At 43.5% G+C, this 17,274-nt stretch overlaps 2 protein-coding genes across 2 annotated transcripts; both read right to left on the reverse strand.

The window, feature by feature from the left end:
- Window positions 1–1,107: 1,107 nt before the first annotated feature.
- Window positions 1,108–10,019, reverse strand: marveld2b (MARVEL domain containing 2b). Its single transcript, XM_064936640.1, is given in 9 exon segments — window positions 1,108–1,973; window positions 2,946–2,996; window positions 3,640–3,811; window positions 5,793–5,971; window positions 6,251–6,286; window positions 6,406–7,482; window positions 7,485–7,647; window positions 8,479–8,572; window positions 9,924–10,019. Coding segments are annotated over 7 exon segments (1,782 nt in total). The 5' UTR covers window positions 7,632–7,647; window positions 8,479–8,572; window positions 9,924–10,019; the 3' UTR covers window positions 1,108–1,853.
- A 988-nt stretch (window positions 10,020–11,007) lies between these two features.
- Window positions 11,008–17,251, reverse strand: ak6 (adenylate kinase 6). The gene is made up of 5 exons (XM_064936648.1): window positions 16,988–17,251; window positions 16,493–16,585; window positions 13,165–13,223; window positions 12,868–13,013; window positions 11,008–12,506 (listed from the first exon to the last, which is right to left on the reverse strand). The coding sequence occupies exons 1-5, from the start codon at window positions 17,022–17,024 to the stop codon at window positions 12,317–12,319; spliced, it is 525 nt and encodes a 174-aa protein (XP_064792720.1). The 5' UTR covers window positions 17,025–17,251; the 3' UTR covers window positions 11,008–12,316.
- Between the last annotated feature and the right edge of the window lie 23 nt (window positions 17,252–17,274).

Genomic DNA, 17,274 nt, shown 5'->3' on the forward strand with positions numbered 1-17,274 from the left:
ATACTCGATAGATTCTGAATCAGCGGAACAAAATTGAATCTTTTGTGCAAGAAATCATTAACAGGTTAGATGGAAGGAAATATTTTAAAATGAGTTTCTTTAACTTTTGGGATAACTGGATAAAAGGTTGTCGCTTTTGACCATAGCAATATATTGAATTATAATCACCAAAAAATGGCTTCATTAACTGCCAGTCGTATCCACTTATTGTTGAATTTGCCTGGTGTTCTATTATTTCAGTTCTTTCATTGTATTCACAGTAATGTCCCTTTTTTTAACTACTTTCTTTTTCTTATCCGTATTTTTTTTTAACTGCATTGTTGGTTAGGGGCTCGTAAGTTAGCAGTTCCCTCTAAGGTTTACACCTGTTGTATTTGGCGCATGTGACTAATACAATTTGATCTGTATTGATGTGTAATATTGTTACTGTTGCTATAAAAATATATTATTATTAAAAATAACTTCCTGGTCCTATGCTAGGTTGAAGATAGCCAAGGTTAAGTCATGAGGGTTCTAATATCCCAGAACTCTTTGCATAAATAAGGACACATTGTAAACTAAGGCACCAGATATGCTATTTAGCAACAGCGCTGGTTCGATGAATCTGTTAATTTTCAAAAGCTTCCGCATGGAACCCTAACTTGCCTGTGTATCTTCAACCTATAAGGGCCTATGGTGTGTGTGTGTGTAAGATGACACCTTGGTGGGAGTTGCAGTGGAGCCAAAACTCTACACCGTTGATTTGAATAGGGGACTGTGATACCAAACGCCCTCTCCCCCCTCCCCTCTAGTGTCCATCATGACCAAACCAGTCCTCCAGGCTTCAACGAGACGAACAACGAGACCAACAACAGCCTTGTCATGAGGATGAGGCAAGATTCCACAGACAGGAAGTGTGTGTGAGAGAGAGAGAGAGACATTGTTTAGGCTAGATTCCCTTTTGTAACAGACACTGACTGACAGAAAAAGGATCCAATTTCCAGTATTCTCTGACATTCATCAACCACTGACATAGTCAGTCACACACACTCTTCTGTGACTAATAGAATGGTCATTTCTACTAGGGGGGGAGGCATCATAGTTTTTAGGATCTTTATCAAACTGTGCTGAAATCAAACTTTCCTTCATTTATCAAGAAATTACGAGTACATTGGTAAGCAAGTCAAAACAGAAATATATGATACTGGATGACGTTTCTACACATAAATGTACAAAATCTACCAGAAAGGCCACGTGTTCCAGATAAAACCACCTCGATTGACATCAGTGTACAACATTGGACTGTGTTCATGTACACCCAGAAGCTGCAAAAATAGTTTTTTGAAAAACACAAGTCAACAACGACATATAATATTTAGGAGATGCTTTGTCACTTAATTAAAAAAAATATTGCGGAAAAGTCTGTTGAGGAAAACATAAACAGATTTGTTAAGAGTCATACTGTTACAGTATCTAGAGTTTACAAAATGGTACAATGGAGATAAATAATTAAACACAACAAAGAATGACATCTGCCCACATGGTCAAATTGATGTTGGGGTACTGTGTAGAGACTGATCTGTCCTTCAGGGTTGGGCAGTGGCAACCCACTTACAATTATGGCAGTGAACAAAAATATCACAGACATCAATAAAAACAAAATGCATCAGATAAGAAAATGTGTAGATTATAAAACCAGCCTCAATATCAATTTTTGTGGCACTAAAATCTTTATATGATTTGACCCATGGCATGTCCATATAGCCTCTCTACTGGCAAGGAATGGCATCCAACATAATGTAGTGGAGGGTAAACTTCAGCATTCGGGCTTGACCTGGCTCAGTTAAACTGCACAGTTCAGAGTGTGTGTTCGTCTAGTTGAATCCGTCGTTCCAGTCCATGACCTTGTTGTATTCGTTGATCTTCTGTTTGATGTGGGACAGTTTGTTCTTCAGGTACTCACACCTCTCCCTCTTCTCAAGGACCGTAGGATCCTGACGACAAGAGGGAGAAAAGTTAACATTCCTTTGTTCATTTACTGTCTCCATCTCTCCCACACACACACACACACACACACACACACACACACACACACACACCTGTTGCAACAAGCCCCATATCCCGTCTTGTCATTTCATAAGGTAATAAATGGTGGAACTGAAAGCCATCAGATAAGGGCATAGTTGCATTTGATGTATCTAGCAAATGTCCTCATCTGCAGTGTGACTGTAGAAAGGACAAAGATAATCGTTTCGAACAGGAGTGAGGAGTGAGGAGTGAGGAGAGAGGAGTGAGGAGAGAGGAGAGAGGAGTGAGGAGAGAGGAGTGAGGAGTGAGGAGAGAGGAGAGAGGAGAGAGGAGTGAGGAGAGAGGAGTGAGGAGAGAGGAGTGAGGAGATCTGAGAGAGGAGTGAGGAGATCTGAGAGAGGAGTGAGGAGAGAGGAGTGAGGAGTGAGGAGAGAGGAGTGAGGAGAGAGGAGTGAGGAGAGAGGAGTGAGGAGTGAGGAGTGAGGAGAGAGGAGTGAGGAGAGAGGAGTGAGGAGAGAGGAGTGAGGAGAGAGGAGTGAGGAGTGAGGAGATCTGAGAGAGGAGTGAGGAGATCTGAGAGAGGAGTGAGGAGATCTGAGAGAGGAGTGAGGAGAGAGGAGTGAGGAGAGAGGAGTGAGGAGAGAGGAGTGAGGAGAGAGGAGTGAGGAGATCTGAGAGAGGAGCGAATAGGAAGTGCTCTGATCTACTGTCAGTCCGTCACACATCATTGGTTTACCTGAAAGGGAAACTACCTGAAACTGTGTGAAACTCCCCGCCTACACAAACCGGTTCTACAGATCAGCTTCTACTGGGCATCGTCCATAAACATATTACTGAAACCTAAAACTACTCTACAGGTCATCATTAAGGCTCACGACCTGCAGTGGGTCCCCTACTTATATACATTTTCTATTAAAAAAAAGACTCAAATCACTTACCGCTTTCTTTCTCTGGTACTCCAATACTATGGTATTGATGCGTTCCTTCTCCTGAAAGAAGATCTTTAGCTTTGAACAAGGGATTGGTAAAAAGCACTAGAATGATGTGAATGGACATGAGGCTATAATTTATGGGAGCTTTATGTTTTTTAAAATATATTTTTACCCCCTTTTTCTCCCCAATTTCGTGGTATCCAATTGCTAGTAGTTGTCTCATCGCTACAACTCCCGTACGGGCTCGGGAGAGACGAAGGTTGAAAGTCATGCGTCCTCCGATACACAACCCAACCAAGCCGCACTGCTTAACACCGCGCCATCCAACCCGGAAGCCAGCAGCACCAATGTGTAAGAGGAAACACTGTGCACCTGGCAACCTTGGTTAGCGTGCACTGCGCCCGGCCCGCCACAGGAGTTTCTGGTGTGCGATGAGACAAGGACATCCCTACCGGCCAAACCCTCCCTAACTCGGACAACGCTAGGCCAATTGTGCGTCGCCACACGGACCTCCCGGTCGCGGCCGGTTACAGAGCCTGGGCGCGAACCCAGAGTCTCTGGTGGCGCAGCTGGCGCTGCAGTACAGCTCCCCTTAACCACTGCGCCACCCGGGAGGCCCAGGGAGCTTTATGTTTTGTGTGTGTGTGAGAAGTCTCTGTGTGACGTGCTTGTGTATTTCTCTCTCTCTCGGTCTCAGTACCAGTTGACTAGAGGGCCGTGGAGGCAGGTTCCTCATCAGTTCGTCCATCTCGTCAAACTTCTTGGCCATGACCTGGACCTCAGCATGCAGCTCTTTGTACTCAGCATACTGGTCCTTAAACACAGCCTTGTACTGGTCCCTCTCCTCCTCCGTACGGATTGTCGGGTACTTCCTGTTCACACAACAAATACAAAGCAGAGGTCATCAACAAGCATCTCAAATAGTCTAAAATGACTCGTCCTACACAAACACAGAAATACAGGGTTGTTTTTTTTTAAGGCCTTTATATGTAGAAACAAAAGTCTACCACCTGGGTAACCAGGTGTGTGTGAACTCTATTGCCAAGCCTTGCCAAGCCCATCAATGACATTAATGGATCAATTAAGTGGCAGAGAGAGATAGAAAAAGCAGGACTGAGTGAGATGGAGTTCTGCACCGTATGACCTTGGATAGGTAAGTCTCGTAGGAAGCAGACTGTGGCAGTCAGCTAGCCTTTGGTACTTAAGGTCCATACGTTTGATTTTATTTCACCTTTATACACAGCTCAAAAAAATAAAAGGGAACACTTAAAACAACACAATGTAACTCCAAGTCAATCACACTTCTGTGAAATCAAACTGTCCACTTAGGAAGCAACACTGATTGACAATAAATTTCACATGCTGTTGTGCAAATGGAATAGACAACAGGTGGAAATTATAGACAATTAGCAAGACACCCCCAATAAAGGAGTGGTTCTGCAGGTGGTGACCACAGACCACTTCTCAGTTCCTATGCTTCTTGGCTGATGCTTTGGTCACTTTTGAATGCTGGCGGTGCTTTCACTATAGTGGTAGCATGAGACGGAGTCTACAACCCACACAAGTGGCTCAGGTAGTGCAGCTGTGGCAAGAAGGTTTGCTGTGTCTGTCAGCGTAGTGTCCAGAGCTTGGAGGCGCTACCAGGAGAGGGGCCAGTACATCAGGAGACGTGGAGGAGGCCGTAGGAGGGCAACAACCCAGCAGCAGGACCGCTACCTCCGCCTTTGTGCAAGGAGGAGCACTGCCAGAGCCCTGCAAAATGACCTCCAGCAGGCCACAAATGTGCATGTGTCTGCTCAAACGGTCAGAAACAGACTCCATGAGGGCGGTATGAGGGCCCGACGTACACAGGTGGGGGTTGTGCTTACAGCCCAACACCGTGCAGGACGTTTGGCATTTGCCAGAGAACACCAAGATGGGCAAATTCGCCACTGGTGCCCTGTGCTCTTCACAGATGAAAGCAAGTTCACACTGAGCACGTGACAGACGTGACAGTCTGGAGACGCCGTGGAGAATGGTCTGCTGCCTGCAGCATCCTCCAGCATGACCGGTTTGGCTGTGGGTCAGTCATGGTGTGGAATTTCTTTGGGGGACCTGTCAGCAGTTCCTGCAAGAGGAAGGCATTGATGCTATGGACTGGCCCGCCCGTTCCCCAGACCTGAATCCAATTGAGCACATCTGGGACATCATGTCTCGCTCCATGCCACGTTGCACCACAGACTGTCCAGGAGTTGGTCGGATGCTTTAGTCCAGGTCTGGGAGGAGATCCCTCAGGAGACCATCCGCCACCTCATCAGGAGCATGCCCAGGCATTTTAGGGAGGTCATACAGGCACATGGAGGCCACACACACTACTGAGCCTCATTTTGACATGTTTTAAGGACATTACATCAAAGTTGGATCAGCCTGTAGTGTGGTTTTCCACTTTACATTTTGAGTGTGACTTCAAATCCATGGGTTGATAAATTTGATTTCCATTGATCATTTTTGTGATTTGTTGTCAGCACATTCAACTATATAAAGAAAAAAGTATTTAATAAGAATATTTCATTCATTCAGATCTAGGATGTGTTATTTTAGTGTTCCCTTAATTTTTTGTGCAGTATATATATATATATATATATATATATATATATATATATATATATACATACATACACGGAGGGAAGTTCCATTGAGACCAAGGTCTCTTTTTCTTCACAAAAAAGTAAGCAAATACAAAGTACATAATAAGGAAACAGTGATACTAATGACAACGAACAGCAGGAGCTGATACACAACAATACAAACGATTAAAAATGCCATCTGTCAGAGAACAGGTCAACTAAAGTTAGATGGGTGGTCAGTACTCACGCCACGTAGTCTGCGATGATTACAGGTTTGGGGATGTGTCCTGCGGGGATGTGTCCTCGGAGGATCTCTGGCTCCATCATCAGAGGGGCGGCTGGAGAGGCAACATGGCCGTCCAACACCTCCGGGATAGTCTGGAGGGTGGGGAGAGGGGTCTGCGCTGAGGTCCTGGAACCGCCCAGCTGGGGAAGGATGGGGATCGGCGGTATGATTACTATGTTGTCAGCAGGGTTGAGGTCAATTCCATTTTAATTCATGTCAATTCAGAAAGTAAACCAAATTCCAAATCCAAATGTTCAAGAGGAAAGTCTGTGTGTCAGTGTGCTTCCTGAATTAACTGGAATTTAACATGGTTGTCAGTATGTATACTCTGTGCCTTGGTTGTGAAAAAAAGAAGAGCTTTACAAATTAAGTGAATAAATATTAATTAAAGTTTTGTACTAGTGTACTAAGAGACTTACAGCAGATATTGGCAGGGAAGATCCAATGGTTTTCATCTGAGAACAAAGACCAATGGGAAAGGATGAGGCAAAGGATTTGTCATGGAACACAAGAAATTGCAGCCCAAAAGGACAACTGTGTGTGTGTGTGTGTGTGTGTCTAATCCCGCCCTCACCTCCTGCGCTAACCCCTCCCTCCTCAGCCTCGCCGCCTCGTGCCGCCACAGCTTCAGACACACACCGGCGCCCACAAAATATATTATCATGTTGACGAACAGAAAAATAATGGCGGCGGTCTGGCCGGCCTCTGTGCGGCAGAAGGCTCCGTTGACTCCGTTGTTGAAGACAGGGATGTAACAGAGGCCTCCTCTGGTTGTGTCCCTGACGTACATTACTGCTGCTACCATGTAGAGAAACCCAAGGGCCAGGTTAATTACACACTCAGTCAACGGCCACCAAGACGAGTCTAGGAGGATGGTACGGTAGTACATGGTCATCCCCAGGACTAGCATAATGACTGTTACTATCCAGGCCAGGCCAGCCACTACCAAGATGAAGGGGGTTTTGGGTCCGTCGTAGCTGAACGATCCGCTGCCTCCATACGCTGCTGCACCGCCCCCTAACCCCCCAAACAACTGTGGCTGGGAGTAGCCGAACATATTGAACCACTCGTTGTCCTTGTGCACATAAGCACACGCGCAGGCGAAGACGACAGCGCCCAAAAGGAGCTCGACGCAGCCCAGGATGCGCAGTAACCCCGCCCAGGACTTCATGTAGGCGTAGCGCTGGTGGTAATCCTCCACCCGCTCGCTGTAAGTCTTGGCTGAGCGGAATGTGACGCCTGAGACAGACTCGAATGCATCGCTTCCTAGCAACATGGCGTCACGTTCTTTTCTGGAGTTGTAGCTGCCGCCAGAGCCTCCGTACGGATCCAAGTAGGAGCCAGGGAGTGAGGGAGAGGGGGGAGGGGAGCAGGGGACACCTCTAGTGGTTCCTGGTTTGAGGTCGTCTTTTTCCGTCAGCGGCGGGGAGGGGGGTAAGGAGAAGGGCTTGTTGCTGCTACCACGGACACTGTTGCCGCGGAAGAAGTTCTTGAAGGAGTCAGGAATGAAGCGGCGGACTGGTTTGATGTCCATGGCCGCACTGTCGTTGTCAAGGCGCTCCGAGGCACCGTCGCTAAGGGGGTAGAAGTCAGGGCCCACGGGGGGCTGGTCTGGGAGGGGAGGGGGGGGCAGGGGGTCGGAGCTCACAGCCAGGTCTGCCCCCCTGAACCCCCAAGGGAGCGGGGAGGAGGAGGGAGGTCCTGGTCCCTCCATAAGGAGCCCACTGGGACCTGGTCGTAGTGAGGTTCTGCATCCCGGACAATGTTGAAACGGCCAGAGGAACCTCCTCTAGCAGACATGGGGACGCACTGGTCTCTGCCCTCGTACAGACACAGAGAGGAGAGAGGCTGTGGTTAGAAAATGCAGGACAATATTGCCAAAGGATGAGCTGCTTGATAGTCTCAAATCTATGCAGTATACTTTGTTTGTCCTCTAAACTACCTTTACAAAAGCATTAGAGGACAAAGATTGTTAACCTCAAGACATGAGATATGATCTGGATTACTATTACAGTGAGTGTGTGTGTGTGTGTTATTGATATGTATAATTATTGTTGTGTAATTTTCTTGTTACTTTCTGATTTTTTTAATGCATTATTCTTTTTTAGTTTATTTAGTAAATATACTCTTTCTTGAACTGCACTGTTGGTTAATGTTTTGTAAGTAAACATTTCACGGTAAGGTCTACCTGTTTTATTTGGCGCATGTGAAAATTAAAATCAGATTTGATGTGTGTGTGTGTGGGGGGGTGGGGGGAACGGGCACTGTCTTCAATTAGGGGCTTCCTGGTTATTGGCAATGCCAGATATACTGTTACCCCCCCCCCAGATAACACAAAGAACCTACCCAGATTCACCTAAACCTCATGAGGATTACTGGAAAGCAATACATTTTAGTGAGTGGACTATCTTGGTGGTTAAATCAATAAAAAATTAAATAAAAATGTCTGTCTCCCACAAACAAAACAATGTGGGGAAAATTTGGTAACAAGTTTATAGTTTTCTATAGCATGTCAAGTAACTCAAGTAAAACTCCCATCACCAAAGGACCACCATATCAACATCTCTTCACAATTTTGGCATTGCTGTATCTTGCATCAATATAGTAACATCGCAAAAAAACATATGGAAAATAGTTGGAATAATACCTCTTTTACACAGTCACCAGGCCAGACTCACATGGCCTTGCTGTTCAGTATGGATATGTTTATATGGCTCTGATTTCCTCTCTGGCTGTGTCACCTGGAATGAGGACAAACAGGCGACAGTCAGTTACACTGAGGGAGTTTGTTTATCTGGCCCGGGTTACCCCGGTGGAAGAAGTTTGAACCAGGAGAAAAGTGACGCCAGGCTGCCTCCCGACGTGAGCCAAGTGCCTGCTCTCTCTCGTTGATGGCGAAATCGGATGAAAACAAACGTGTCATAATTAAGTATGTGGAGAGTGATTAGTAGGATTATGTGTTTTTCACATTCAGATGTGATTGCTTTTAATAAAAACGCAATTGGCAACTCGTTTAAAAATTCTAAAAATGTATTTTATGGAAAAGGTATGCATGTTTCTGGATGATGCGCCATGCTGCCTTGTTGACAACATGACCGAGCAGCGCAGATTACTGTTTGATTTGAGAAGGGCGCTCCTCCCTCCCCGATTTTGCACAATAACGTGACTGGCCATTGCCCAGTTCATCCCGGGCCAGCGTAATACAACTCCCTCAATGACCTACATGCATCAAATCAAATATCTTACTTGTCACGTGCTCGGGAATATAACAGGTGTGGACCTTACCGTGAAATGCTTACTTACAAGCCCTTAGCCCTTAACCAACAATGCAGTTTTAAAAAAAAGTTAAGAAAATATTTACTAAATAAACTAAAGTAAATAAGGAAAAAAAGTAACACCATGACGAGGCTATATACAGGGGGTACCCGTACCGAGTCTATGTGCAGGGGTACTAATTAGTCGAGGTAATTTGTACATGTAGGTAGGGGTAAAGCGGGAGCAAGGTTGTGTACTGAATATCCTACATACTTTAATAACTGTACTCTAGGTTTGCAAAAAGGCTCAATCTGATGACTTCTTTGTTCTGACCTAACATAGCAATTTTAAGAGAGACTGTAGCAGCCGGTTTACAACTCCATTACAACTTGGAAGTTAGGTATGCGTCTTTGTCGACATAAAAAAAAAAATCTAAACCACATGACAAGGCTACATCAAATCTGAACTAAAACTCGTGTCCACAATTTCATTAAATCAATGACATTTTGGCATGCAGTCCACCACATGGCGAATAGGAGCTTCGGGAACATTCTACAAACACTTATTATTATTATTATTATTATTGGCCTGACCTCTGAGTACAGAACTACTGATCTTTCACGGCATTATCTATGTTTTTATTCATATTAACCTGATTGGTAACATTACCAGGTTGCTGTCCAGACAGTTTACCATCCCCATGAAATTGCTACTTGCATCATCACATATAACCTACATAACTGATAAGCACATATATTAAAACATCTGTAATATCTATTCCTAAATGTGACAACTCAGTTGACGTTTTATTATGAAATGTATTTGAATTTCGCTTACCTGCCGACGATACATTCACCTGTTTCTTCCGCTAATTAATTTCCGCAGAACGTCGGAGCTGGACCATGTGACCAACCAGTCCCTGTGCGTGACATAGCCGTCTGACAAGAAACACACCTGGGCTGTCCGGTCGAACCAGGGGTGTATTCATTACGACAATTCTTTTGCAAAACGTTCGTCTGTTGTGAAACTGTTTAAGGCCTACTCCAAACGGAAAACATTTTGCAACGAAAACGAGTTTCTATTGGACAAATTTAGGTAGGTCGCTCACCGTTCCGTTTGCTTCTTAAACGATAAACGACCTGTTGCAAGACGCAATGCATACAACTCAAACTTCACTGGGCTGAAAAAGCGTAATGCTACGTTCAATTAAACGGAAACGGCTCGTTTCTAAGCGATTAATTAAAAAACGGGGAGGGGTTTGGTTGCGGTTTGGGGAAACGTGCCGTTCAGTACAAGCCCTTACGCAACGTAGCACATGTTCAATCGAACTGAACGCATCCCTGGTGCGGTGGGTGTAAACCAGTGATATGATCTGAAACCCCCCGTGGCCCTTTTGACTACTGATTGCTACTTTTTCTGCCGTTACACTAATTTGCATTTTACTCGTTTTTTTTGCAGACTGGACTTGCTCCTCCAGCTGGCTATTTCAGTTAGATGCAGCACATCAAGAGAAATAAAAGCTCAGTTTAGTTTATAGCCTGAAGCAGGGGTGTGAAACATATCCCAGGGGTCCCTCTGACCTTCTCCTCCAATGGATTTTGGAGTCGTGAAGAGGTGGTGAGGAGTATGCAATTGATATTATCCCTGGGTAGAAATAATAAATGGACCAACATTCATCAGCTCGCTAATAATCACAGAAATGAAAGCTTGACAGTCAGGGAACCAAAACGTTTTGATGGGGAGGTAATATAACCAATCCGGACCTCGTCCGAAACCGACTGCAGCTTCCAGGGCAAAATGAGTTCGACAGCCCGTAGACACCCCTGGCCTGTAGACACCCCTGGCCTGTAGACACCCCTGGCCTGTAGACACCCCTGGCCTTTAGCTACAGATCCAATAAAAATCACCAGTTCACCGTAAATGCATTTTGTATTCTTTATTATGTTGTTCCACCATCATTCCTTCCTTGTACAGTATAAAGCTTTAGCCATACAAAAACAACCACTGTCTACTGTTAAAACCTGTGAGTATTTCATGGAAATACTAGCGGTATGAGAACAAAATTAAATGTTTCATGCATTTTTTCTTAAATAAAATGAAAATATGAAACCTAAAATGAAAAACAAAAGAAAAAAATAAACTTCTGGCAAAAACACACTTCCTGCATTATGGCCTGAGTTGTTGAAATCTGAATGACATGACTAGGTTTATGGCTACCAATGTCCACAAGAAATTATGAATTTGAAAGATAATACAATTCAAAAATAAAAAAAATAAATGTAAAACAAAAAACACATTTAACCAAAAGGCATGTTTTTTTGTAATGTGGATAAACCATTGCAATGCAATAAATGCAAAATAAATTGTAATCGGTTTTAAATCAATCTATGCCACAAGAAAATGCAGCATGCATCTAACTAACTATTACACATTCAATTTTGCCCATCCTAAAATGACAAAACATTTCCCTTAGGAGAGTAGAGATATAGTGACGCATGCATTTGGACTTGAATACTGCCCAAATCTTGTGATGACATGGTGTTTCATGAGCTTGTCCATGAACAGCTCTTGCAACACAAGTCAGTATCCAAACATGCTTACTGCCCTAGCTTTCATCCTAAATGAAGGTGTGGTTAACCATACAGTCCAAGCAGGGAATAAACACAGCCAACGGGTGCATCTCAACTGACACCAGCTACCACATATAGTGCACTACCGTCGACCAGTGTCCTAGGCCCTGATCAAAATTAGTGCACTATATAGCAAACAGGCTGCCATTTGAGACATAGATATTTATTATCATTCCACTGGGCCTCTACTCAGTGAGGTAACCACGCTTGTCCATGTCTTAGACTGTAAACATGTCTACATTAGAGAGTGTATTGTTTATCAATTTTATGTCATCAATGTTGTCAACTATGCTAGATGAATTTCGTTTTCAGACCTGGGGCATATTTTTGTTCCAGTCCAAGACTATCACACCCATTTCAACAACTCAATGATTGGTTGATCAATTCAGAATCAGGTGTGATACATGTTGTGCTCGAACCAAAACCAGGACTTAAAGCCTCAGTACTATCCTAGTATGTGTGTGATTGCTATAAGTTAAAAGGCATATAGATTTATTTTATTTTTTTCAACAAACATAAAGAGTCCATTGGTATGTTTTTTTCTAGTATGAAGAAGATTCCAGCCATGCACTGTTTTGGATTCTATGGTTTGTGTCCATGCTAGTTGTTGTCCTTCACCCACTGCTCTATCCACTGGACTACCTGCTCCAGGTTGCGCTCCAGGTCCTCAGGCTCGTTGCTGGGCAACTGGTGGACAATCTCCTCCTTGTAGGCCTCCATGGCCTCCTCGTAGATGGTCTGGAAGATCTCACACTGGACATTGTCCTGCAATTTCTTCCCTGTGTAGCCCCTGTGGAGAGAGAGAGAAAAATACACGTGTTAGAGCTTTCTGAATCCCCCAGAAAGCCAGAGCCATTCTGGGTTGTGATCCACTGGCCTGTTAATGCGCCAACCATAGTAGCTGGAGCCGTGTTGAAAGCACAACGAGCAAATAAAACCGCTGAGCCAGCGTAAAAAGATTTAGGTTGGCACGACAGTGTGAAAGAAGAAGAAGAAAAAAAGTTAGGAGGCGCACACAGGGTCATAGTGCCTGTAGCCCGGAAAACAGCACGGTAGTGATAATGTAGTCCGTGTTCGCGACGTCTAGCAAATACACTGTTAAAACCTTTTTTTCTTCTTTTTTTTCCCAATTTGCCAGGAGGAAACCCCACCTGCCCTCCAGCCGACTGTAGAGGTTGGTGTTGTCTGTGCGGAGCACGAAAACAATCTGGAACCAACGCTCTGGGAAGAAATCACAGCCATGGTAGTCCACTATCACCCCTCCGTCGCCCATCTTATCCTCCAGCTCATCCACCACCTGGAACAAGGGAGTAAAACAGTCAGCCTTCAAAAAAAAAACACGAGTGGAAACAAAAACAAGTCCTGTGGCGGGGTAACTGCAGCACCTAAAAATACACAGGCTTTGTCATGAGATGTGAATAGACTGTTTTAGATGAGATAGGACTCACCCGGTCCTCATCCAACACTGGGCACTGGTACTCTTCATCAAATCCATCAAACAGCTGCCCTAGAAGAGACCGAGACAAACAACGTCATCAGCATGCTCTCCGAAACTTCTGATTAGACAGGCATATTTATACTTCCGTCATGTGACAACACAATGAGTCGTGATGGGGGGGGGGGGGGGTTGTGTTATGGTAGATACAGAGTGGTTTCAGAAAGTATTCATACCCTTGACATATTACACATTTGTATTACAGCCTGAATTCAAAATTGATTAAATCTGTGGAAATTTAGAAATTTTAGCAAATGTATTGAAGAGAAATATAGGAAATATCTAATTTACATAAGTACTCACACCCAAGTCAAACCTTTGGCAGTGATTTAAAGCTGTGAATCTTTGAGTCTCTAAGAGCTTTTCACGCCTGGATTGTGCAACATTTGTCCATGATTATTAGCTAAATTATTCAAGCGCTGTCAAATTAGTTGCTGACCATTGCTAGACAACCATTTGCAGGTCTTGCCATAGACTTTCAAGTAGATTTACAGTACCAGTCAAAAGTTTGGACATATCTACTCACGTTTTTTAAATTTTTATTTACACTGTAGAATAATAGTGAAAACATCAAAACTATGAAATAACACACATGGAATCATGTAACCAAAAAAAAGTGTTATATTAAAATATTTTATATTCTTCAAAGTAGAAACCCTTTGCCTTGATGACAGCTTTGTACACTCTTGGCATTCTCTCATCCAGCTTCATGAGGAATGCTTTTCCAACAGTCTTGTAGGAGTTCCCACATATGCTGAGCACTTGTCTCCTTTTCCTTCACTTTGCGGTCCAACTCATCCCAAACCATCTCAATTGGGTTGAGGTTGTATGACTGTGAAGGACAAGTCATCTGATGCAGCCCTCCATCACTCTCCTCCTTGGTCAAATTGCCCTTACACAGCCTGGAGGTGTGTTTTGGGTCATTGTCCTGTTGAAAAACAAATGATAGTCCCACTAAGCACAAACCAGATAGGATGGCGTAACGCTACAGAATGCTGCGGTAGCCATGCGAGTTAAGTGTGCTTTGAATTCTAAATAAATCACAGACTCTGCATCTCGCAAAGACACAGCAGTTGGAACCAAAAACTCATCAGACCAAAGGACAGATTTCCACCAGTCTGAAGTCCATTGCTCGTGTTACTTGGCCCAAGCATCTTTTTCTTATTGGTGTCCTTTAGTGGTGGTTTCTTTGGCAGCAATTCAACCATAAAGTGCCTGATTCACGCAGTCTCCTCTGAACAGTTGATGTTGAGATGTGTCTGTTACTTGAACTCTGAAGCATTTATTTGGGCTGAAATCTGACGTGCAGTTAACTTTAATGAACTTATCCTCTGCAGCAGAGGTAACTCTGGGTCTTCCTTTCCTGTGGCGGTCCTCATGATAGCCAGTTTTATCATGGCGCTTGATGGTTTTTGCGACTGCACTTGAAGAATCTTTCAAGGTTCTTGAAATGTTTCAGATTGACTGACTTTCATGTCATAAAGTAATGATGGACTGTCATTTATCTTTGCTTATTTGAGTTGTGTTAGATTTGGCCTTGTGTTTTAGGTTATTGTCTTGCTGAAAGGGGAATTCATCTCCCCGTCTGGTGGAAAGCTAACGCAACAGGTTTTCCTCTCGGATTTTGTCTGTGCTTAGCTTCATTCGGTTTCTTTTTTAGCTTGAAAAACTCCCCAGTCCGATTAGAAGCATATCCATAACACGACGCTGCCACCACTATGCTCATCTATAAGTTTATGCTAGGTAAAGCCCCGCCGTATCTCAGCTCACTGGTCACCATAGCAACACCCACCCATAGCACACGCTCCAGCAGGTATATTTCACTGGTCATCCCCAAAGCCAACACTTACTTTGGCAACCTTTCCTTTCAGTTCTCTGCTGCCAATGACTGGAATGAATTGCAAAAATCACTGAAGCTGGAGTCCTGTATCTCCCTCTCAAACTTTAAGCATTAGATGACAGAGCAGCTTACTGATCACTGTACCTATACACAGCCAATCTGTAAATAGCACACCCAACTATCTTATCCCCATATTTTTACTTATCCTCTTGCTCTTTTACACCCCAGTATCTCTACTTTCACATCATCATCTGCACATCTATCACTCCAGTGTTAATGCTAAATTGTAATTATTTTCACCTCTAGGGCCCATTTATTGCCTCTTCTACAGTTGCACACACTATACATAGATTTTTCTATTGTGTTATTGACTGAACGTTTGTTTGTGTAACTCGGTGTTGTTGTTTGTGTCCCACTGCTTTGGCCAGGTTGCAGTTGTAAATGAGAACTTGTTCTCAACTGGCCTACCTGGTTAAATAAAGTTGAAATAAAAATAAATAAATTAATAAATGCTTGAAAAAAAATGGAGTGGTATTCAGTAATGCGTTGCATTTGCATAAACAAATCACTGTACTCAGGACAAAAAGTAAATTGCTTCGACACAAAGCTTTAGTGCCTGGTTGCAAACAGGATATTCTTATTCAGTACAGGCTTTCTTCTTTTCACTGTCATTTAGGTTAGTATTGTGGAGTAACTAAAATGTTGTTCATCCATTCTCTGTTTTTTTTAATCACAGCCATTAAGCTCTGTAAATGTTTTAAAGTCACCATTGGCCTCATGGTGAAATCCCTGAGCGGTTTCCTTCCTCTCCGGCAACTGAGTTAAGAAGGACGCCTGTATCTTTAATAATTTCACCATGCTCAAAGGGATATTTCAATGTCTGCTTATTAAAAATGTTTTACCCATCTACCAATAGGTGCCCTTCTTTGCGTGGCATTGGAAAACCTCCCTGGTCATTGTGGTTGAATCTGTGATTTAAATTCACTGCTCAACTGAGGGACCTTACAGATAATTGTAATGTTAATAATTGTAGATTTTCTTCAATTTGTAAAAATGTCAAATAACATAATTCCACTGACATTATGTGGTGTTGTGTGTCAGCCAGTGACAATGTTTTTCTCTCAATTTCATCCATTTTAAATTCAGTCTAACAACAAAATGTGGAAACAGACGAGGTGTGTGAATACTTTCTGAAGAGACCGTAGCTAGTGTACCCTTATGCACTTGGTCATCTGTGGTCTATTCATTAGTCAGAACCCGTTTGGAAAACTTTTCCGCAACAGAAATCCTTTATGATCCAAATGCAAAGAACGGTCCTAACTGACTAATAGAAACTAGTTTTCACTGCAAAACATTTTCCGTTTGGAGTTAACGGTTTCCATTGCACAACGTTTTGCAGCGGGATCAGACTAATGAGTAGACCCCTAGTGTGTCTTCTTACCTTCTTGTGCCAGGTCGCCTACATTGACATAGGTTAGTCCTGTCCTCTGGGCAAGCTCTTTCCCCAGGGTGGTCTTCCCTACGCCAGGGGTGCCTGTCAGAGGACGGCATAATCATCATAAACAACGTGCTAACTAGGTGGATAGCTACCTCAAATTTAGCCTACTTCGCCGTTGTACATCTGCAACCACGTCCCAAACATCATACTTTTCTATTTCTACATGTGGTATCTATGCAAACCATTTGCAAGTGAATGATGCTGAAGTTACGAATGGGGTTGTTAGGTACAGCACCTAATAGTAGCTAGCTAACGCCAGGAATTTCGACCACGCAGCATCTTTCGAGCTTATTTGTGGTGCATCATTGGCTAGCCACAAGCACATAATCGCCCTGAACGGTCTATACACTTACAAATTAAATATCGTTATAGAGGCGGGTAGACGGTGGTAGTTAAATAGGTAGTTAACTCGTTGGATGGAGACTTGTTTAACATTACCTGTCAGTAGAATATTTGGTCGCTTCATGATTTTCATCGCTGTTTTTTTTTTTTCTTGCCTTGCGTGCTCTACACGTGACTAATTACAAAGGTACCGTAGAACTCGGAAAGTTCTCCTATTTTGTTTGTTACTTTTGTTAACAAAACCAGACCACTTGTAACAATCAGTAACCCACTCAATCAAAGTTACTTATGAGTAAAATACAACAAAGCTTCGTGAATCATGTATTTGGAGAACACGCGACCCCGTGTGCGTGATGTGACGTCAGTATTGCGCGCTGAGTTGT

This window comes from Oncorhynchus masou, chromosome 25 (genome assembly GCF_036934945.1).
Source record: "Oncorhynchus masou masou isolate Uvic2021 chromosome 25, UVic_Omas_1.1, whole genome shotgun sequence".
NCBI lineage: Eukaryota > Metazoa > Chordata > Actinopteri > Salmoniformes > Salmonidae > Oncorhynchus > Oncorhynchus masou.